Source organism: Sphaerodactylus townsendi, linkage group LG12 (assembly GCF_021028975.2).
Source record: "Sphaerodactylus townsendi isolate TG3544 linkage group LG12, MPM_Stown_v2.3, whole genome shotgun sequence".
In the NCBI taxonomy this organism is placed as follows: domain Eukaryota; kingdom Metazoa; phylum Chordata; class Lepidosauria; order Squamata; family Sphaerodactylidae; genus Sphaerodactylus; species Sphaerodactylus townsendi.
In genome coordinates this window covers 26188327-26211787 of record NC_059436.1, presented here as the reverse complement: position 1 = coordinate 26211787, position 23461 = coordinate 26188327, and the positions used below count along the sequence as shown (strand labels likewise).

At 46.3% G+C, this 23461-nt stretch overlaps 1 protein-coding gene across 1 annotated transcript; it reads right to left on the bottom strand.

Moving 5' to 3' along the window:
• Nucleotides 1-732: 732 nt before the first annotated feature.
• Nucleotides 733-7793, bottom strand: LOC125441962 (eukaryotic translation initiation factor 3 subunit H). Its single transcript, XM_048513038.1, has 3 exons — nucleotides 7605-7793; nucleotides 3494-3593; nucleotides 733-886 (listed from the first exon to the last, which is right to left on the bottom strand). Exons 1-3 carry the CDS (start codon nucleotides 7759-7761, stop codon nucleotides 733-735), a joined length of 411 nt encoding a protein of 136 aa, XP_048368995.1. The 5' UTR covers nucleotides 7762-7793.
• Between the last annotated feature and the right edge of the window lie 15668 nt (nucleotides 7794-23461).

The following is a 23461-nucleotide window of genomic DNA, read 5'->3' as shown; positions in this document are numbered from 1 at the left end:
CTAGTAGTCTACCCTTTATCCCCAGTGAGTTGAGTACTCATTTTACCGGCCTCAGAAAGATGGAAGGCTGAGTCAACCTGAAACTTCCTGAAACCAACTCCACTGGGAACTGAACTCAGGTCATGAGCACAGCTTTGCTTGCAGTACTGCATCTTACCACTCAGTGCCACAGGGCTTCTTTTATTAATAATAATTATAGTAATGATTATCTCACATCACGGGGGAGACTAAGAATTTACATCGCAGTGTCAACCTCAAACATGGATGCAACGGAAGGGCACTGAGGTCCTTGCAAGATACAAGCCTCCATTATTTTTGCAGACAGCATCAGTAGGAGAGAGGTGTGGCTAGGGAACGTTTTTATAGACAAGCCGCTTTTGTGGGGTAGTTTGCCATTGCTTTCTCCAGCTATTCTTCCCCCGCTAGCTATGAGCTAGGTACTCATTTACCGACCAAGAAATGGATGGATGGCTGAGTTGACCATGAGCCAGCTGCCAGGATATCTGACCCACAGGGGGCTCAAACTCCTGACCGTGTGAGTGGCAGTGCAAGCACTTATGCATGTTTGTCAAGCCAACTTGGCCTTTCATGCTTTTCCCCAACCCATTCCCTTCCCTCAGTCTGGTCTCCCAGATCAAGCAAGGTGCAGCTACTGTCAATGTGAACAGACCTCACATCAACATCCACTACAAAGTGTTGGACAGGGCGGAAATGGACTGCCACATTTTTTACTTACTTGCTTGCAAGGCTGAGCAACTCGTGCCTCTCTGCTACCGCTGACTTCTTTTCGAGCTCCCAAAGAAGAACATTGATCAGGTAGGAATTCTTGATGATGATGGGGACTTCCTCAAACATGCTTTCAAAGGCAATGCCTGCTTTTTTTAACCTGGCAAAGAGAGGCCCATATAATCAACCAGCGAACTGATTTTTCAACAGATTCTTAGAAATGTTATTCAGTCGGTGAGTCTGGGAAGTACAAGCTGACACACTCTTTCATTGCATAGCTCCTACATCCCATAATACTGCACCTTTGCCTCCTTTCCAGCTTAGGAACTGAGAGCCAAAACCGTACCAAGGCATATATATCAATATGTATTGATATAGCGCAACAGCGGCTAGAGGGAAACTCACTCCTGACTTGAGACTTGACTTATGGCAGGCTTGTAAAACATGATTAATGCTGGTTAAAGAACAGGAACAATGGATTCAAGTCACATGCCACAAGAACCACCAAGTTCTAGGTCAATGATCCCCAACATTGTATTTATGGGCACCATGATGTCCACCAGTGCATTTCTTGATATTCACTTCCTTCTACCCCAAAACACCTCTTCCACAAAACAAAGAGACAATCCTAGCTTTCCTCCACCTCGCTGGAGGTGTCCAGAAAGTTCCAGAAAGCATCATCTCTAGGTCTGCAATGAGTGACCACTTGGAAACACCTTTCCGCATTATTGAAGGATAACTGGCTTGGAACCTCCCAACATTTTATTGCTGTCTATGGCAGCCATTTTGTGGTGGTACTTACTACCCTTTCCTAAAATTCCTGCAGGGCCGGCAAGGTTGGGGCTAGGAGCAGAAACCCTACTGAGACCACAATACACACTGTGGTGCAATAGTCGAGTGAGAATACTGAAATCCCACTGAATTCTATGGGCCTTTAAGTACAACTGCTTAGAACTCTGGATCGCAGTGGAGGAAACCAGTTAAAATATGAGGGAAAAATACAGATCTTGGTTATTTTGCCACAGCCTTTCCCCAACAATAACCTATCCCAAGATGTGCCTTGGCCTTGATTTCAAATGTGACTTTAGGGTGCGGGAAAGGCTGTTCCCCGTGGGACCTTTCATTCACGTAGGCTGATTATGCAGAGGCCGATGATGATGCGCTGGCAATTGAACCCAAGCATGGCAAACTTCCTTATACCAAGAAGCAAGGAAGTCGCCACATGCCTACTGCTCTTGAGCTCAGCTTTGCCCATGGAAAGCAAGAGCATGGCGGGCACATGCCTGAAGACACAGCAGGGCAGAGAGGAGGTACGCTCCGCTGTCGGTAATCGGCCATGGTGTGTTGCTTTAACGGCATTCACGTAGGCTGATTATGCAGAGGCCGATGATGATGCGCTGGCAATTGAACCCAAGCATGGCAAACTTCCTTATACCAAGAAGCAAGGAAGTCGCCACATGCCTACTGCTCTTGAGCTCAGCTTTGCCCATGGAAAGCAAGAGCACGGCGGGCACATGCCTGAAGACACAGCAGGGCAGAGAGGAGGTACGCTCCGCTGTCGGTAATCGGCCATGGTGTGTTGCTTTAACCAGACTGTGCAGGTCAGCTGGTTTTTTTAAAATGTCACGTGAGTGAAGGTCTGATGGAGGAAGTGTTCTTGCATCAGCCAGCATTAGGTTTAAAATTGAGCTTAACAATCTAACCCTGAGAGAGAAGAAAAAGGGTTTGGGGTGGAGAAGGTTTCCAAGCACGCTGTCTCCTCCAATTGAAGCGAAAACCCATTTTTGCTCTTACTATCTTTCCACTTTTCAGTTTCTGTTTTTTAGTTGAATAAAAAAGAAAATCCCGGCGAGCCTTCAGACTAAGAAAGGAACGGCGAGTCTGTTGGGTTTGGAGGTGGGCAGGGTGTTGTGTAAATATTTGTTTCACGGACCAGAGAACAAAGTGCCGGATCCCTCTTCAAGGCTGAAAAGAAGCGTCACTTTGTATCTGAATGTGGGAAAAGATGTGTTTGGATGCTTAGCGGCAGAGTAGTAATTCGGTTTCCTTAAAACATTCTTTTAAACGCTGGAACACAAGCTGGCTTGCTGTGTGTGTGTATGTGTGCGTGCGTGCATGCATGGGGGGGGGGGGAGATAAACAAGTTTTTAAAAAACACTCTTCTTTAGTTGAGCCTAACTCTGTCTGTCTTTATATAGTTGAATGGATGTTTAACTCAATCCAGAGAGCTCTCGCAAATGCACCCAAGGCCTCTTGCGTCCCAGCTGGCACTGAACAGTAGCTTTCTGTGCATTTCATGTTTCAAAAAGGTATACCATAGAGCAGGTTTCTGCAACCTGTGGTTCTCCAGATGTTCATGGACTACAAATCTCATCATCCCCCGCCAGCATGGCCAATTGCTGGCAGGGGCTGATGGGATTTGTAGTCCATGAAGATCTGGAGAGCCGCAGGTTGCAGAAACCTGCCATAGAGCCTGGGGGACAGGGCGCTTGGATGAGAAACCAAGCTGAAGACAACGGGATTGGATGCAGTCAGCCGTTCGACTTGATCTCACCTCATTGCTTTTCCTTACTATGGCCACCATGTTCATAACCACTCACCCTATACCAGGAGTGCTAGAGCCCAGAGCATTCTTTAGGTGGGAAGGAAATGGAAGAACCTCAGTCCATCAACTGTGAGCGGGGGGAGGGGGGATGCATCACAGTGACCCCAAATCAGAGCTCGTTCTTCTCACTGGCCACATCCCAAAATGGTTCCTCCCACTTACGCTTCGGGAGAGAAGTCCTTCTCTTTGCAAACGTCCATCAATTTAGGTGTCAATCTGTATGCTTTCAGTGAAAGATATCCTTGGCCAGTTTTTATAGGATCTGAGGAGTACAAAAATAGATAAGTCTTCATAAACATACTCAGACTCAAACACTTCAGACTGAGCATTGTTTTAAAGCTCTGTAGAATGCTGCCGTTTCATACAACAAAACAGAAGTCCAGTGGCATCTTAAAGACTAATGTCATTTATTCCAACATGTGTTCATGCTAGAACAATGGAATAATTCTTGCTGTTTCATTTTTGCTACAGCGGATTGACCCGAGTACCCCTTTGGAATCCTCATTGAACGTAAAAGCCACTTGGAGAAGTAAAATAATTCAACGTGCACACAAAAATATTGCTTAAAAATATATTGCTTTGAGGCTCAAAGCAGCTTAACATACATTAGAGAAAAGACAGACACCCAAACAATGTAAAGTACCACAGACAGACACACAAAGCACATCTGCCCCGTAAACAAGAGGGTTTTTTTTAAAAAAAACCTACAAAAACTTATTGGCCACTAAATGAAATAGGACGCTGGACTAGATCAAGGGTCGGGAACCCGCGGCTCGCAAGCCGCAAACGGCTCTTTCCCGCTTGTGGTGCGGCTCCTGGCATGGCCCCTTCCTCCCCTCTCTGGGGCTTTTCCACAGATCTATCCCTCTCTCTCTTGTCCCTCTCTCTCTCTCCTCCTCCTCCTCTCTCCTAGTCACCTCCGCTCTCCTTTCCACCCTCCACTTTCCCCAGCTTCTTCCTTCTTCTCAGAGCCTCGTTCGGCCGCCCCACGCCGCCTTAAATCCTGCCCCAGTGCCTTCTGGGGCGTTTCTCCCCTCGTCCTGCAACGAGGCCGGGCCGGGGAGAGGTGTTGCCGCGGTGACTCGCTCGGCGGCCTGCCCCGCAGCGCTCGGCTCGTTGTCCCTCAGGACGGAGCTGGGCACATTGCCGCCGCCGCTGGGGCTCGGGGCTGCGGGGCCAGACCGAGGCCTGCCGTTGCTGGGGCGCGCAGCTGCGCCGGCGTCCAGCGCCCACCCCGTCAAGTCTGGGGAGGAGCCTCCGGGCAGCCCCGGACACCCACGCTCCCGCATGAACGGGGAGCGTGCAGCCAGCATCCCGGCCTGAGCCGGGCGCTGCTATTTTCTCCCCTCCCCTCAGGGTAGAATCCTGAGAAAAAAGCAGCGCCCGGCTCAGGCCGGGATGCTGGCTGCACGCTCCCCGTTCATGCGGGAGCGTGGGTGTCCGGAGGCTCCTCCCCAGACTTGACGGCCGAACGAGGCTCCGAGAAGAAGGAAGAAGCTGGGGAAAGTGGAGGGTGGAAAGGAGAGCCGAGGTGACTAGGAGAGAGGAGGAGGAGAGAGAGAGACAAGAGAGAGAGGGGTAGATCTGTGGAAAAGCCCCAGAGAGGGGAGGAATAGTAGAGAAGAAGGAAGAAGCTGGGGAAAGTGGAGGGTGGAAAGGAGAGCCGAGGTGACTAGGAGAGAGGAGGAGGAGAGAGAGAGACAAGAGAGAGAGGGGTAGATCTGTGGAAAAGCCCCAGAGGGGAGGAATAGCAGAGAAGAAGGAAGAAGCTGGGGAAAGTGGAGGGTGGAAAGGAGAGCCGAGGTGACTAGGAGAGAGGAGGAGGAGAGAGAGAGACAAGAGAGAGAGGGGTAGATCTGTGGAAAAGCCCCAGAGAGGGGAGGAATAGCAGAGAAGAAGGAAGAAGCTGGGGAAAGTGGAGGGTGGAAAGGAGAGCCGAGGTGACTAGGAGAGAGGAGGAGGAGAGAGAGAGAGACAAGAGAGAGAGGGGTAGATCTGTGGGAAAGCCCCAGAGAGGGGAGGAATAGCAGGGAAGGAGGTTGAATGTAGTAGAGGGGGGGGGGAGCTGAAAAGATAACTGAAAGCTGGGTAGAAATATTAGAGACAGAACAAGGGAGAAAGGAGGAAACAGACTGGGAAAAGGTCATAATCAAAGGGTTTGAAGCGGACCCTGACGAGAAGGGAGAAATTGAGGAAAGAGGAGAGTTGCCCTTTATACAAAGCGTGCATAAAGGTAAAAAAAACAAAATACTCAGTGTTTTCTTCATTTTAAATGCCAAAAAGTATTTCTGAGCTCCATGAGTTTTTTCTTTCCGTGGAAAGAAAAATGGATTAAGCAACTCTTTGAGTATTGGGGTTCCCTACCCCTGGACTAGATGGACCACTGACTTGATCCAGCGGGGCTCTTATGATAACCTCAAAGCTGAAGATATAAATAAAGAAGTGACTTGGCCTTTGAAAATCAACAAAGATGTTGCTATAGTGCCTCGCCTGGGACAGAACCCCACAGGAAAGTGTCCAACTTCCCCTTGTGGCTGGACCTGGATTAAGGCTTTGCTGGAAGGCACTGAGAAAACTATATGGAAAAGATGTATCTCATATGATGAGGCCCGGCTGTTCAAGGCATCTTGAATTAGGCTCAGAAGCAAGCTAGTGTCCAATGCAAGCTCTCCACTTTTGGCGTAATATATTCATGCCAAACCCTGTCAGTCAGAGGGCTGCTGGGTACTTATTATGCAAAGTCAGGGCTGGAATGGGTAAAAAGAAAACTTCTTGGCCCTTTCTAGCCAATGTTGCCTGTAATAAAGAACCGAAAGACAGACCTATATAAAATATGTATGTTCTGTGGTCCCGCATACTCTGAATTAATGTCGGAGCCCTTCGCTCCATGAATGAGAAGCAGAGAAATTCAAGGGTGCAGGCAGGATCCTTTGCAGTTTTTAATCTAATACGACAAGCACCAATCTTTGTGGCAACTATCATCATCTGTGGTGTTCCTTCACGTGCAGCCACAAAAGAAACACGGCCCACAGACACAGACATAGTCCCCCTCAATAGGACTACAGCCTTCTTCACACTAACACCACAGAAGACCATTTGGGTGCTGATCCCTGACTCCCCAAGCGCGTGATTTTCTGCTAGAAAAACGTTAATGGAAATGTTTCCAGTTGTATCATCGTCACTGTGGTTTACGTTTAGGAAAAAAATACATAGATTTCAAAGTGACGAGCAATTCTTAGCAGGGAAATTTTTCAGCACAGAAAAACCCATCTCATCTCAAAGACAAGGGAGATTAACATGTGCAGCAGAGATAACCGTCGAATTAGACTCGCCAACAGCGAAGTCGGGATTTCTTTTTTTTAATGTTACCGTTTGTGCTGTCTGAAACTCAACACAGTAAAACCTTCAGCAATCAGTGATAAAATGAAAACCAAAATAGACTGAAACAAGTGGAAAATTCATCAGGATCAGATGATGCAATGTTTCCAGCCAGTATAAGTATACTTTAACAACTTGTTCTTTACTGTAATCCAATTGTTAACATACTGAAACAATTTTGGGGCAGCCCGTAAGATTGATCGTATTCATTAGTATTTTTTCTGACAGATACTCAGGACGTTACATTTACTTCTCAGCTGGAAACTATACACGAGCCTGCCAGATATGGCTAAAATGTGAGTGTTCGGGGAGGGGGGGAAGGCTATAAAGCTGTTAAATTGCCTACGGTTCTGATACAGCGCAGAACATCTGGTCTGGAGAGCTTGAGGAAACACCATTAAAATATATATATCGGCAGAAAAGAAAAAAATCTTTGTGCTACGAAACAGGCCAGGTTTTGTACGCTTCTGTCAGATGCATAAGGGGGGGGGGGGGGGGGGGGGGGGGGAGACTTGGCAAGCTGTGTGATGATTGGTCAGTCACGTACTGAGCCAGACGCTCTAGCAAGCGGGGTTTGTTAAGACATCTGGTCGAGTTCCACCACCCTTTTCCACGAGGGAGGGGAGCTGGAGGAATAAAAATGAAGCAGCTACTCTGGCATTCCAAAACGTACACATCAGGGCTCTGATAGCAAGAAAAATAAACAGAGAGAAGGAAACCCTGTCTAGACTTCGCCGCTGCTGAGGCTGCTTGCAGACACAGGATTGGTATTTACTTGAAGAAGGCCTGCCAGGGTTGCTCTCGCAGGCGAGCGAGATGGGAGACAAAAATAGCCGTAATAATATTGGGGCGGAGAGGGAGGGAGAAATAGAAATACAGGAAGCAGTGTGCTGACCGTAAATGAGAACGACAGACTCCTCGATGGCGTGCTGGTAGCTGAATTGGGAGTCCAGGAGGGCACGGGTGACGAAGGAGCCGTAGTAGGTAGACTGGTACCAGCCAACGTGAAGGTGGTCAATGTTGACGTGGCGGAGGCTCCGCATCATCTCCATCTGATACTGGACTGGGAAGGGAAAGAAAAAAACGTACTTTCAGAGAATGAGTTTATGGAATAGTTCTGCTATGTCTGAACAGCGGCCATGATCTACTGGGGGTTGGAGTCTGGGAATCTGGTTCCTCTCACAGTAACACTTCCTTTGGGTGAAGGTGCCTTCCGTGGAGACTCCTGCAGTAGGGGAAGGGTCCTTGGGCTACCACTGCCATTAGCAGAAGAAATATGTCTGATCCAACCCCACGCTGCTATTGAGACCTTTCAGCCTGGGTACCCAGTAGGCCAGCTGCTTGAGGCCTGCTGAGCTGAGGGAGAAAGAGCGATAGCATTGCCTTTATCCCAAGCATATTTTGGCTTGTTGTTATTTTTAAACTTTTTTTTCTGGCCCTCTGTATTGAGAGAAGGCAAGCAAACCCAACTGGCCTTCCTCGATTCTAAGAGGCTCGTTCACATAGGTGTCAATCTCAGGCCCTCCAGGTGTTCATAGACGACGATTCCCATCAGCCCGTGCCAGCAGGGCCAACTGGCCATGCTCAGCAGGAATGCTGGGGCTTGTGATCCATGAAATACCCTGGAGGAGACACAAAGTGGCACCTAAGAAAATAAAGGCAACTGCAGTTTTCCTGCACAACTGTTGGGTCCCCTCCCCTCCCCCCGCTTGTTAGCTGCTGGCTGTAGTCCCTCCCCTTCTTTGTTTGTGCAGTCATGGATTCTGAAACTAGGGTGACCCCTGTCGAGATTCCAGCCCTATGCCTTACCTAGCCCTACTGAGCAGCCCGTTATGTTTCCACAAGGTGCATTTCTAGGTTGACTGGTGTGTTTTGTCAGTGCAACAGGGCAAGGCGACTAAAATAGAGAATCTTTGGGTTTCTTCAGGTGTGCTGCCTGATCATTCTCTAACACGCCACTGCATCCGCTTCCGCCTGCCTGACAATCTGTTGCCTTCAGGACAACAACACAGCTTACCTACAGATGAACTTTAACCTGTAACTTCTAGCTTGTGGTGAGCCCTCAGAATGACCCAACTTCCTACAAGGGACATGGAGCTTTGGTTTCCCTATCCCGCCATGAGTTTCATAGGGATGCTCCCCCTTGCATTGAAGTTTCCCTATTTGCTGTTGCTGAAGCGAGGCTTCTTCCCCTGTAAAATGGTTTGATTCAGTGGATACTTACTAAGCATCAAAATAAGGAGGTTGCTTTCTCATTCAAGTCAGAAAAAAAACCTTCCCAAGACCATGCATCATGCACTATTTTGGGTCTTGAGCAAGTTACATAACCTGAGAGCCAGAGTGGAGTAGTGCTTTAGAACAGAGGGATTCTAATCTGGAGAACCAGGTTTGATTCCCCACTTCCCACCTGAGTGACAGAGGCTTATCTGGTGAACCGGATGTGTTTCCGCACTCCTACATTCCTGCTGGGTGACCTTGGGCTAGTCCCAGCTCTTCGGAACTCTCTCAGTCCCACCTGTCTCACAAGGTGTCTGTTGTGGGAAGAGGAAGGGAAAGGGGATTGTAAGCCACCTTGAGTCTCCTTTCAGGAGAGAAAGGTGGGGTATAAATCCAAACTCTTCTTCTTCTTCTTCTTCTTCTTCTGGCCCAAGTGCCAAAAAATAATAATGTGACATTTACCTGTCAATGTGGCAGAGCTGAGGGAAAAGGAGCAGAAGATGTGATGGGGCAGCAAACAAAAAGAAGGGGGTGAAGAAAGACTGTACTTGAAGCAAACCAGATACACTTGGACCAAACCAGACACACTTGGACCAAACCAGACACACTTGGTGCAAACCAAGCAAAATGATTAGGAGCACTTCTACCCCCTCAGGGATTCACCTTGGACAACTGATGGGCGTGGAGGTTTGAGAGACAATAATGGAGATTTTAACTGTACCTGAGCTTTCTCACGCAGCCTTGGCCCTAGAAGTAGCCATGCACCCGACTACACGAGCAGAAAGCAACCCCTGGGTGGGGGGGGGGGGGGCAAGCAAAATGGTTTGGTGCACTGGGGTCAGGTTCAGGGGTTTGTGCAGGGCACCTGTAGCAAGACTGAAGAATGGTTATTAATTTGGGAATTGTCAGCTGCCGCAAGGCAGGATTACAAGCTAATTTTAGTAGACTACACCAATTCCATCACCTGAACGAAGTTAGGCAAACACAAAGAACAAGACTGTTCAAAACTTCTAAGAGCAGTAATCACCTGCTCATTGGAGGAGCGCGAGAATTTTCTTTGGGCTATCAGGAATGAAAAATGGCTAACAGCATTCACATGCTGATGTTAAGCACCTTGCTAATTCTACAATACTTCTAGGTTAGAATGTTTTACAACCCTTTCCTCACGGATTTATCCTTAAGAGCTTGAGATGGATTGAATTGAACTACCACAGGCTACGATAGATAGGGACCCCCCTATCAGGTCCACTCCACTCAGTAGCGCTTTTTAAGAAATAGATTTGGTTTCAAGGTTGTCCTCCTTGGTCCAGCAAGCATGATTATTAGTATTGCTGCTGCTCTGATACTTGGCAACATGGATGTAAATAAAAGGTGCTAATTTAATTGTACCAGAACCCCGACAATACCGGTCTCTTTTCTTCAACGGCTGCGTCTCGCCTCAAACTGGAACATATTATTTGGCTTAAACAACGATGTTTACAACAAAAACGACAATGTGTGGTAAAGACCTTCAGTTCCTTGCCTGCACTAACATCATCCAGACGAAGAATGGGGACAATTAATACATTTTAATATAATCTTTGCACACACATTTTCAAAAACGCTAATTAAATTACTGCTAACTGTTTCCAGTGGACAAATGAAAGGAGCCCTTGTGTGCGAGAGTCGGTGCGATCCTTCCCATTGTTAAATAAGTAAAAACTAAGCCGTGTTAAATATAGATCTATAATTAAGAAAATGTTACAAGCAGAGAAACAGTCCGCTGTGTTCAGAACATAGAGCTCATTCATCTTTAATTCTGCTTTCATTAAAATTTAACATTTTAAATAAGGCACTCAGAAAAGAATGCTGGGGTTTCTATTATTATTGTAACTGCTATTATTGGACCTTTGATTAATTTTGAAACTGGCCCACCGAGGCAAGCTCGCCCGGACCACCCCGGGTTGAGAAAAATCATTCTCACAGCTTTAATCCTCACAGTTTAGATATCCCGCAAGCACACAGCAACACAATATACCCATATATAATAAGGGAGCAGGAATCACAATCTATTTCTAAAGGTCCTTAACCCTTTTTATCTCACTGTGAATTCTCTCCAGTCCGCCCCCACCCTCAAGGCAGGACTGATTTTCTAAGTTTGAGATCAGAAGCTATTCAAGTCACTGGTTTACTGAGGAACTGGGGGAAATGAAACAACAGGGATCCAAATGCAAGATTCAGGCAGAATCAACATGATTACAGGTCAGAGCACATTTTATGTTCTCCTCATCTATGACGGAGACAGCAAGAGAAGTTCTCTGCTACTGTTGGACCCAATCCTTGTTATCAAGTGGAATTCTTCTGAGTGTCTTGTTTTGCCTGTTATAAGATCCCACTGCAATAATTAACGCCATGACACTTGCTTCAAAGGAGCCCCGTGGCGCAGGGTGGTAAGCTGCAGTACTGCAGTCAAAGCTCTGCTCACAACCTGAGTTCGATCCCACTGGAAGTCAGTTTCAGACAGATACTCAAGGTTAACTCAGCCTTCCATACTTCTGAGGTCAGTAAAATGAGTAAAGTCTAGATAACTGGGGAAAGCAATGACAAACCACCCCATAAACATGATCTGCCCAGTAAACATTCTGATGTGACATCCCCCCACCCCAGGTCTGTGACATCCCCCTCATGGGTCAGTAATGACCTGGTGTTTGCACAAGGGACTACCATTTCCTTTAACTTGCTTCTGCTGAAGCCTACTCACTGTGGCTAGAGTTCTTTTTAAAAGAACTATTACAATAAAACAACCGAATAGGTAAAAGCAAATTGATGGTTGGACGATACCACGGTTCAAACTCTACAAAGAATCCACAATGCTACACTTTTCCCCATTCAAACATCTACAGCAAACAACAGATCGTTGTATTGTTTTGTTTGTTTCTGAACATCCAGGCATTGCTATCAAGACATAAGATGGGATGAGATAAATAGAATAGTCCTCAGGAACAGACCTTCCCAAACCACCCCTCACCGGGCTATACTGAGTACTGAGTGGTGAAGTCAGCAACTGAATGGGAGGCTGCAGCTGAAGAATGAAATTCACAATAATTGGCAACACATACATATACACAGAGAACTTGTGTAAGCAGAAGGGCTTATTGTTCATGCAAAGGCTTCTGTGGGTACAATGCAATGAGAGCAAGGATATGCCAATTCATATGTGATGCAGTACCAGGTACAGATAGGTCAGAACGTTGGCCAATTGGCCATCCTGGCAGGGGCTGATGGGATATGTAGTCCATGAACACCTGGAGAGCCACAGGTTGCAGACCCCTGTCCTAGTCAAACCAAGGGGTTATTGTGAGCCTAGAAAATAATAACCCAATATGGACCAACCTGACCTTGGAGGAAGGACAAGACACAACTGTGACAAAAATAACTGCAATTCATGGTAGTCAACATGGATAGAAGAATCACTAATCATCAGCAGATAGGTAGTCCCCTTGTGCACCTTGACTAACTAAGCAGACAAACCCAGGCTTATGAATCTCAATCAAGAGGTGACACCATAAGCCAGGCTTGATATTTTGGAGATATTACATCTGTGTGTGAAGGCAGCCTCTGGAAGGATTTGGCAGGCAGCATCTTGAACACGGACATGCACCAATAGGACAGGAAAAATGGAGAAATTTTAACATTTTAAAATGTTATCAAGTAATGACTGCTTGGCTGCTTACAAAGTTTATTGGGGAGGGGGAAAACACCCTTGAACAGCACTATGTGTGATATGAATAGCTTTTGTCCAAATAGTACGTTGTTCAATAGAAGGCAAAGCGCAACATGAAGGAAACTTATTGTTTTTTGTTTGAAAGGCGGCTCTCCATCAGGATGGAAGAAATCTACCATGCTGACGGGTACAGAGATTATGGGGCACAGAAGCAACGTGTTAAGAGGTATCAACAGTAGAGTAGCCGTCTTGAGTTTTAGCAGAATTGAAAGAGAGATGCAGGTTTTAAAAACTTATCAAGATGGCCATCGCTGCATCTGAGGTGATGACTATCGTACGTAAACAATCCCACCAATATGGCCCTATGGCATTTTACAAGGAAGTTTTTCCTCACATATTTCTACAAAATTTCACGGCTCTCCATCTGTCACTTAGTATAAAAGACACGATTTAAGAAATAAAAGTACAACCATTTCAAGGCGGTTCAGCAGATGAGTTAAAAAAGCAATAGCATTTATTTGGAGTATGTCTCAGTACTTCTAAACCCACTCCTAGTCTGTACAGAAACAACAGTTATCAATCCTTGTGCAGTATGGCCTCAAACTGAGCTGTTCTTCCAGCATTACAAGAACGATACCACAGACATCAGCTAAACACACTTCAAAAGTGTATTTGACGTTTGTAATATCATTTCTGCATATGCCAAAGAGGAAACCTTTTCAAAGCAAAATTACAGATTAAATTTTCAATGTACTTTATGAGAAGCTAATTTTAGAGCAATCTCTTTTTTTTAATTTAACTAAATTTCCTTGAATTACCATGTCAATAAACAGAATTTGCTATGGGTTTGAGAAACATCAACAGTTTAATTAAAACATTATAAGTATGGCAAATCTTCAAGACTGCCTTTGATGCCACGAAGGTGCCTTATTTTTATTCATAGGCAAAGCTTAAGATCTAGTATTTGTTAAATTCAGATCTCTCCCCCCCCCCCACCTAGCGGCGCTGAGAAACAAAGTAGAATTGGTTCACTTACCGTGAATAGCCTTTCTCCAGTTAAGCGTAGGAAGTCTGATAATTATTGAACCTGTTGTCTCTGCTGCCAGGAGGCAGGATCTTCTTTAAGCGAATGGCTTCCCTTTGACCCCTCGTCAGGGTTAAGTCCCCCAGTTGCGAACTGACCACGTAGTCTGAACAAACAACACTTAAGAAAAAACAGTCTTAACTCTTAAATTAACCCCCTAACATGAGGGAATAAAACTAGGGAACTGATTATGGAACATTCAAGATCTGGACGGAAAACTGCTCCAAGGGAGGGCAGGAACTTCCCTACATCCAGCACAGGAGAGAAAGGCTATTCACGGTAAGTGAACCAATCGCCGATTCTCCAGTAGACGTAGGAAGTCTGATGGGACCTACAACGCCGTGTCCCTGCTCCCCGGGTGGGAAAATCAGTTTTCCTTGACCAGGTCCAGAATCCTGGCACCGAAGGCAGTCTGTACTGCGGCCGAGGAATCTAACCTGTAGTGTTTGACGAAGGTAGATGAGGATGACCAGATGGCCGCTCTGCAAATATCCTCGACTGGGATTTGCTGTAATTGCTGCGTTGGTGGCGGCACAGCGGACAGAGTGCGCTGTGATTCCGGTTGGTACCGATAATTTGGTGGTGGCGTAAGCCTCCGAAATGCAGGTGCGGATAGCGTTACTTATAGCAGCACCTGACATCTGGTCGCCCAGCCTAGGATGAGATACATTGATAAACAGGCTGTTGGATTTTCTGATATCCTCCGTACGTAGCAGGAACATTTTAAGGGACCTGCGTACGTCTAGTTTGTGCCACAATTTTTCTCTGTCATTGGTGGGCTTGGGGTAGAAAACCGGAAGGACTATGTCTTGTTTTAAATGGAAATTGGAGGCGACTTTAGGGCGAAAAGAGGGGTCTGGCCTTAGGGTGACCCTGTCCGGATGTAATGTGCAACAGGCCGGTGATATGCTGAGTGATCTGAGTTCTGAAACTCTCCTGGCTGATGTTAAAGCCACGAGGAACAAGAGTTTCATTCTCAGCCAACGGAGATGAATGGTCCGAATCGGCTCGAAGGGGGATCTAGTGAGAGCCAATAGCACTGTGTGCAAGTTCCAGGATGGGAACCTGTGGATCTTAGGGGCCTGTGTTTGAGAGACTCCTTTAAGGAATCGTAGGACGTCTGGGTGTACTGAAGCCCGGTGACCCTGGATTTTGGGCCACACCGTTGAAAGGGCTGCCAGTTGCCTGCGGAGGGTAGATGCTCTGAGACCCTCTGTTACCCCTTCCTGGAGGAAATCTAGGATGTGTGCCAACCCCGGTCTTAGAGGGTTCAAGTTTCGTTTGTAAGCCCATTTTTCAAACACCTTCCACGTATAATCGTAGATTCTGGTGGTGGATCTACGTCTAGATTTTAGGATGGTTTGTATGACCTGACTTGAGTATCCTTTTTTCTCTAGCCCTGCCCTTTCAATAGCCATGCGCGGTTAGATGCAACCTGTCTGGGTCCGGATGTAGCACTGGGCCCTGGGTCAGGAGGTCTGGCCTGGAGGGTAAAGGGATCGGTTCCCTCACTGCTAGTTCTAGTATGGTGGAGAACCAGGGCCTGCGTGGCCAGTATGGGGCTATAAGGATCATTGTCGACTGTTCCTGGAACAGACGTCTCAGCAGTTTGGGAATGAGAGGAATGGGTGGAAATGCGTAGAGCGTCTCCTGGGGCCAGGGAGCTGTCAGCGCGTTGGTTGCTAAGGCTGTGCTGCAGAAGTATCGGGACATGAACTGGCGTAGTTGAGCATTGTTCGGAGTAGCAAAGAGGTCTATCTCTGGACTGGGAAAGGATTGCATGAGTTGTTGGAAGACCTCCGGGAGAATCGACCATTCCGCATTGTCCAGTGTCTGTCGGCTGAGCCAGTCCGCCGTGATGTTCAATTGACCCTTGATGTGTTCTGCCTGTATGGACAATAGATTGCTCTCGGCCCAGTTCATGATCTTGTCCGCCTCCTTCTGTAGGAGTCGCGATCGAGAACCTCCCTGGTGATTTATGTAGGCCCTCGCCGCAATATTGTCTGTTTTGATTAAAACGTGTTGGTGAACTAACTGCTCCTTGAAGTGAAGGAGAGCTAAGAATATTGCGTGCGTCTCTAACAGATTGATGTGAAGGGCTTTCTGGGATTGTGACCAGTGGCCTTGAACCGTCTGAGATCCCAGGGTGGCTCCCCATCCGGATAGACTGGCATCTGTGCAGACCTGGATCCGCTCCCGGACCAGGTAGACCTTCCCCTGGGAGAGATTGTGCGTTTTGGTCCACCATTGGAGGTTGGACTTCACAGAGAACGGAACGGCTATTTGCTGGTCTCGTTTGTGGGCGATGTCCCATTGGTACTGGCGCAGGAAGGTCTGAAGGGGTCTTGCGTGCATTCTTGCCCACTGAACTGCGTCGATGGCCACTATCATCTGGCCTAGGATGCTCGCCAGGTGCATTAGGGACGTTTGCTTTCTGGAGATGAGGGAGGAAACTTCCTTCTGAATTTTGTGGACCTTGCATTTTGGGAGGAAGAGAGAGTTTAACCTTGTGTCTACAATTACACCTAAATGCTCCATTCTGCATGTGGGTTTGAGTGAACTTTTGGACTTGTTTATAAGGAAGCCAAATTGTTGGAGAGTTTGAGTCACTAGTTGGACGTCTGCTAGTGCACTGGTTTTGGTTTTGGACCGAATTAAGATGTCGTCCAAGTAAGGGTGGACGTGGATCCCTTGCTGCCGTAATTGAATTATGGGGGGTAATAGGATTTTGGAAAAAACTCGGGGCGCCATGATGCAAGTCTCGAACGGGTAACGCCTTGAACTGGAAGTGTTCCTGTTCCACCGCGAAGCGTAGGAACTTTCTGTGTCTTGGGTGGATGGGGACGTGGAGGTATGCTTCCGTGAGGTCGAGGGAGGTCAGGTATTCTCCTTCCCTGATGGATGCTGTGATAGTGTGCAGCGTTTCCATCTTGAATTTTGCGATCCTTATGTGCTGATTTACGTATTTCAGGTTGAGGATTGCCCTCCAGTCCCCTGATTTTTTCGGGACCGTAAAAAAGTGTGAGTACACAGTGTGTTTGTGTTGTGCAGGTACATGTTCGATGGCTTGTATGGAGAGTAGGTGTTGGATTGCGTTCAAGGTTCTGTGTCTCTTGTGTGGGATTGGGCTTAGTGGGGATGGGAAAAATCGGTGTTTTGGGAAGTGTAGGAACTCTATGGTGTAACCTAAGTGAACTACTTCCCTGGCCCAAGCATCTACAGGTTGTTGTTCCCATTGTAGGCTGAAGTGAGACAGCCTCCCTCCCACAGGGATCTGAACGCAGTCATTGCCTGTTTGTTTTATCTGACTTGGAGAATCGGTCTCCTCTCCTGAAGGGTCGAAATGATCCCCTTCTTGAAGTTCCACTGGGTTGGTATTGGTGCTGCCAGTTTGATCTGTTTCTGTCTCCGGTTCGAGGAAAGGAACGAAAGGAGCGAAAGGATCTGAAGGAGCTGGAAGGGCCCCTGTTGTAAGCACTGTCTTGTCTAACATAACGTGGGAGGGTTCTCCTATCATCTTTGTCCTTAACTAGGATTTGATCTAGTTCCTGGCCAAAAAGTTTCTCTCCCTGGAAGTGGTAGCTGGTGACAGCAGCCTTAGATAGAGCATCCGCTTTCCAAGAGCGTAGCCAAATGGTGCGTCTAGTGGCAACAGAGTGGGCCATTGATCTGGCTGCCATAGCCAGGGCATCCAAAGTGGAGTCCGCTAAAAATGAGGCTCCTATTCTGACCCTATCGATTCCTTCTTTGATGGCTCTGTGTTCAGGTGGAAGAAGTTCTGAAATTCTTTTGAGCCAAGCTAGGAGTGCTCTAGCCACAGTGGCGGATGGGAGAAGTGCCTTCATGGACATGGCTAAGCACTCGTGTGCCCTTTTGAGGTGCACATCTGCCTTCCTGTCTTGAGGGTCTCTGATGGAGCCATCTCCATCCCTGGGAACTAAACTACCTGATTGGACGGCCGCGACAGGTGCATCAATTAGTGGAACCTGTAAGGATTGATGTACATACGTTGGGAGAGCGTAGAGTTTCTTAGCTAGAGGAGGGGGGGTTTTGCTAGATGTGGGGTTCTGCCACTCCTTCCTAATTCGCTTTTCGAAAGCTTCTGGGATGGGGAAGCAAGATTTGTCTGTTCCATCCTGTTGGAAGTAATCCCTGGATTTCCCCTTTAGTCTGCCTTCTGGATAAGTTTTGAGTTGTTGAGAATTAGGGACCTCACCTCTGCCTCCTGCAGAATCTTGGAGCAGTCCAGGGCAGAAATTGTTTTTGGGAGATCAGGAATGGAAGGTCTTCTAATTTGAAAAATCTGGGAGTTTGCTCACTAGGTTCAATCTGACTATCCTCTGTTGTCAGAGAGAACTTTCCTCTTCATCTATACACTCCCCCTCGCTGATGCCTGCTTGGCTCTCTGACTCTGCCTGTGAGGGCTTTCGACTGGATCTGGCAGGGCAAAGTTAGGATGATTCGAGTGCACTGGAGTATCCTGCTGTTGGGACAGCTGCTGGATCAGAATATTTGCAAACTGCAGGGGGGAGATAGAACTCCAGGCATCTGGAATATCTGGAAGGTTGACCTGCCCTCCCTCCTGCAGGGAATTGGGGTTAGCTTGCCCAACCTCATCAGCCCTCTCTGTCACAGTTACTTGCCGTGATTCAGAAGTCAGCTGCACTTCGGTTTCGGTGTGCTTGCGCTTTTTGGTGGCTTTTCGTCCCTGGGTGGCATCAGGGGCCCCCACGCGTTTAGGGGCTTTGCCCTTATGCGTTTGGGGTTGTTGGTCCGCCGATTTAGAGCGCCCGGATTTGGACAACTGACGGCTGGACTTAGCGGCGGCGCCTGCTGAGGGAGCGTTCCCGTCCTTCTCTGGCTGAGTGGAGGAAGCTCTGGCGGTAGACGCTCGAGTGGACTCTGCCGCTGTGCGAGAGTAAGTTTCCCTCTCAGGAGAGAAACGACCGTCCGCCATTACTGCCGCCCATTAATCTGAGAGTGCCTCAGAAGCAACCCCTTGGGAAGCTTGAGTATCGCGGCAAAGGAGCTGCGCTCCAAAATGGCGCCCGTCTGAAGAGTCCCCGCACCGATGTTGCAAACGCAGCTTACCCAGCCGGGCCAAAAAACGGCTGGCTGGTGCTCCGTGAAGCCGCTAGGCTTGCGCGCCAAGAAAGTGGAGGCGGGGCTGCCGCGCGCTTGAGAGAGCGCTCGTCGTCGTCGTCGCTGGAAGGAGGCGCTGCAGCCTGTGGCTTCCCGTGCTGATGGGAGCCCTCCTTCAGAAGACGCGAGGAATAGAGGGAAAGGAGGGGGGGAACAAACAAACATTAGGTAAAAAGGAAGGGAAGCTGAAGAAAACTTAGAGCCCTGAGGTAAAATGAGGAGCTCTGAAAAAAGCCTTGCTCTCCTGTAGAGGCAGGAAGTCAACTGGGGGACTTAACCCTGACGAGGGGTCAAAGGGAAGCAATTCGTTTAAAGAAGATCCTGCCTCCTGGTAGCAGACAACAGGAACACCCATCAGACTTCCTACGTCTACTGGAGAACAGGGTATTACCTAAATAAAATAAAATACTATTCAATTTAATATCTCTGTGCTATAGTTGCAAGATTCGGGCAGAAACACAAAATAACATTTTAAACCCCAAACACCCTTTAATCTAAAGTTTCTCCTTTCAAATCAGGAAACTGTAGATTTGCAGGTGGAATGTTTAAAAAGTTCCCTCATTTTATGTTTAGTTTTTCTGTTTACATATTATGACTTAAAACAGAACAGAATCATATACAATACTGCATGTTCCACACATACAAATGCATAAATGGCCTCTTATGACCCGAACCTTTTTAGAGATTAGCTTTTAATTCAAGTTGTTTCAAAAGAAAGTGAGAGAACAGTTTAGCTTTAACAACACATTGCTGCATTTTTAATTTTTCTCCATAAACTCATAACAAGGTGGGTAACTCAAAAGTTACCAATGACGGGCTGGTGAGAATTTTGCAGCATTAATAAGGCCCTGTAATGTTATAAGATAATTTTTTAAAATACACAAATAACCTAAATGGAAGGAAACACACTTGCATTTTCGAACAGTTCTGAAACATCACTCCTCTGATGGAAGAAAAATGTGTAATAATTAAAACACGTATACAACGCAAAATATTTCATTTTCTATTTTCAACATAGAACTGATGATGGGGTGAACACTTTTTTTACAGTCCTTTTTAGACAAAAGTCAGCAAAATCTAGTCAACCAACTTACAAAAATGGGGAAAAAACCTTCAGTCGATAAACTTCAGTAGCAATGCGGCAGGTATACAATTTCATCTCATAAAGATTAAAATCTGTACTTTCACACAATTACGTTTTGAACATGTTAGCTCTATGGTGTGTTACGATAACTGCCACTGTTCGTTGAAAAGCTGAGGCCATGTTATAGCTCTGCAACTAGGCCTTTCTTAGTAGGATATCTATAAGTGTGCTGCGCTGCTACAGAACTTGTGCGTGATGCAGTTTCTCCAAGAAAGTACAGATCCATGTATCGCTACCCAAAATTTTACAGCCTGCTTTACCTATAAGACAGTGACCTGGCACTGTAGCACCTATGCCATCTTCCTTGCCACTTAACATCTGCATCTCTGCAGCAAGATACAGCAGTTCACAGGGAATCTCTGGTATGCAAACAGTTACCAAATAACACACTGCAAGTAATGGAAGTAGAGAGGAGGCCAGACAGCATGATAGTTCAGGAACAAGTACACACGTAGAAGAGGTATAAGTGATTTTATTTATTTATTTTTTTAATGTTATTGCATTTATACCCCGCTCAATTCCTGACCGAAGCCAGGCTCAGGGCAGCTTACAACTTAAATCAGAATCCAACACAACATTGTATAAAATCATAATTAAAACTCTACATTATAAATGAATAATAACCCTATACAATCCATAAAAAACCAACAGAGATGGCTGTCACAATAAATCCCAAGCCTAACATTGCACTCTTATCCCCACCTTTATTTGTCAGGGATGAGCAAAGCAGCAGATAGGGTAGGGCTAAAGCAACAGGTGGAAGATGGGTGTGGTGCTGTTGACAATATAAAACCAGGTAACATAGGCATGGGGGGGGGGGGCTAATTCACATAATATGCTCAACTCTTAGGATGGCCTCAGCCAAAATCGCAGTAGGACAGCATCAGGAACAAGCATTTAAATTTCTACCGCCAGAACAAAAGCAGCAGCAAACAAGCACCCTCCATTATGCCCCCATCACATGACACCATCCTTGACTACCCGTTCCCAAGGGGGGGATTGGCCTCTCACCAGTCCCATGGTCAAGAGACAAGATTCAGGCACCGACGGAGATACGCCACAATTTTCGTGGCATATTTCTATTCCCCGTCCCCATGGGAGATTTTAAGCCTGGTTTTCTTTTTTTATATATTCTTGGTCTTCCCGCACTATGGGAAAGCCCTTTGGAGGGGGCACAGTGGTGCCGGAGAGGCGCTGTCCCAGTCCTCCAGCCCACGCTACTTGATTGAATTTTTATATCTTGTAATCAGCCTGGAGTCTCAGTGAGAAAGGCGGGCAATCAATGAAGTAAATAAATAAATCGCATGTTCCTTTCATTTAAAAGTGAGATGCCAGGGATTGAACCTGACACCTTCTGCATACAAAGAAGATGTTCTACCTCTAAGAGACAGCCCCACCCCAATTGAAGGATTCAAGGTCCAGGGAAATGGCTCAGAGAATGTGACATCACCAGGATGTTCCAAACAGACAGTTGTCGGTTCGGAAAGCATACAAACTATCCTTCCGTCCGTTCATCGCCACAGAACTAAGGCACATTCTAAGGACCCAACATCCCTATCAGAGTTTACAAGCCAAACAGTTTCAGACCATTTAAAGAGAGATGGCTTTCTCCCAAAGAATCTTGGGAATTATAAGGTATTTGGCAAGGTATTCAGACTTCTCCGTTCGAGATCATTACCCCTTCACAAAGGGCTACAGTTCCTGGGGAAAGAGAATGGCTATTAAATGGATTTGACTACAGTGCAGATATGCCCTCAGAAACAGAACAGAAATGGGTATTACACAGTATGCCTAACAAGAAATGGAGGTGGTTAGTTGGACTGTTGTTTTTAATACTGGAACGACGTGCAAATAGGCTTTACAAGACACCCAATTTAAAAAAAATACATTATAATGTCATTTTCCCCACTTAACTTTGTTTTAAAGCACTTTGCGAAGGGGAACACACGTTCTCAGCCACTGATGGGAAGTAGAACCTCAAGGGCTCCCCAATCCATTTGCTAAGTAATGTGGCCAACATGAGAACTGTAAACTTGCATTCTTTTTTTAAAATCCAACTTATTCCACAATGCCCTCTAGTTTCCAAATCTCTCTTAAAAACCTCTAATGGGATCTGCAAAAAAAAAAAACCTGTTTCACCAGTTTGCTTTGGTATGCTTTTTTTACATTAGACTTTAACATATTTTGGTTTTGTAAAATTATCTGTGTTTTCCCTCAAGTCAAATTAAGGGTTACTGGTCTATTTTTCTTAGCAGAATTTCTTCTCGGGAGATTACAATACAAGCTACCATTTTTCAGGGCTCTGGCACAGTGGCTCACACAGTAATAAATTACACATTGTTCACAATTCAGCTACTTTTACTTCTTTTGTTCCTTATTAACTTGGATCAATGCCACCTGGTTCTACTGATTTATTGCACGTTACCTTCATTTCCACCTGTAGGCCTCCTATATCAACTGATCTGGCAGCTGAGCTTCTGCTTACGTTCCTACAAAAACACACACGCGAACTACCCAGTGTGGGGCCCGTTACCTCAAATCATTAGTTTTAAAGACTTTGGGTTTCGCTGGCTAGAAACAGTTGAACCAAGATCACTGCAGGCCTTCAAATGATAAAGTTCCTTTATCAAAAAAAGACTGCTTATGATGTAAACACTGACAAGGTTTCTGAGAAAGTTGGTGCAAACTGTCTTATAATATTTAAAACTTTAGAACAATATGATGCCCATTTAAAAAAGAGAAGATTTCAATATGTGGTAATGAAAGTACAGCATTTAGAAATACTGGGTCATGAATGCAAACCAAGAATCTCTTCTAGAAACTAACTTTAGTCAAGGCCAGCAAAATCCAGATGTCTCCCAGCCCAGAAGGAATCGTCCCAATCTGCAAAGTTCATTTCCTGCAAGATTACCGACACACATGCGCACATGCACACACACACACACGCGTCCCCTTTCTGTTCCTTCACCTCCATGCTAAAGCCTCCTATAAGAACAGAAGAACTCTGTTTTGAGCTCCCTTCTGGGCTGTCCCCCTTCTCAAAATAGGTCCCGAGTAAATAAACTTGACCTTCAAAACCAGTTTTCTGAGCCTATTAGTTGAGCTGAACCTGAAAGCAACAAATGATTTGACTGTCATGCATCTTTTTTTTAAAGAGCGCAAAAATATGTTAGCAGGTACCCCAAGACAGAATTCTTCAATCTACAAACAACAGTAAAAGCATTGCATTCAAAAGCAAGAATGTAGCAGCTGGTGCAAATATTTTTATCTGGAGGATCTTCCGATTTTGAAACACGGGTTCTAGTCCTCATGATGACTATAGACCCTGGCCGTTGTGTAGCGGTTAAGGTGGATTCTAATGTCTGGAGAACCAGGTTCGATTCCCCGCTCCACCTCCCACCTGAGTGGCAGAGGCTGAACCACATGTGTTTCCACAATCCTACATTCCTGCTGGGTGACCTT

Excerpts from the sequence above, each read along its gene's own strand:
- LOC125441962 (XM_048513038.1), bottom strand. The coding sequence starts at position 7,761 with ATGGAGATGATGCGGAGCCTCCGCCACGTCAACATTGACCACCTTCAC. Across the intron at positions 3,594-7,604 it reads GTCTGTCGTTCTCATTTACG|ATCCTATAAAAACTGGCCAA; the intron begins GTCAGCACACTG and ends TGTACTCCTCAG. Across the intron at positions 887-3,493 it reads AAGGACTTCTCTCCCGAAGC|GTTAAAAAAAGCAGGCATTG; the intron begins GTAAGTGGGAGG and ends TCTCTTTGCCAG.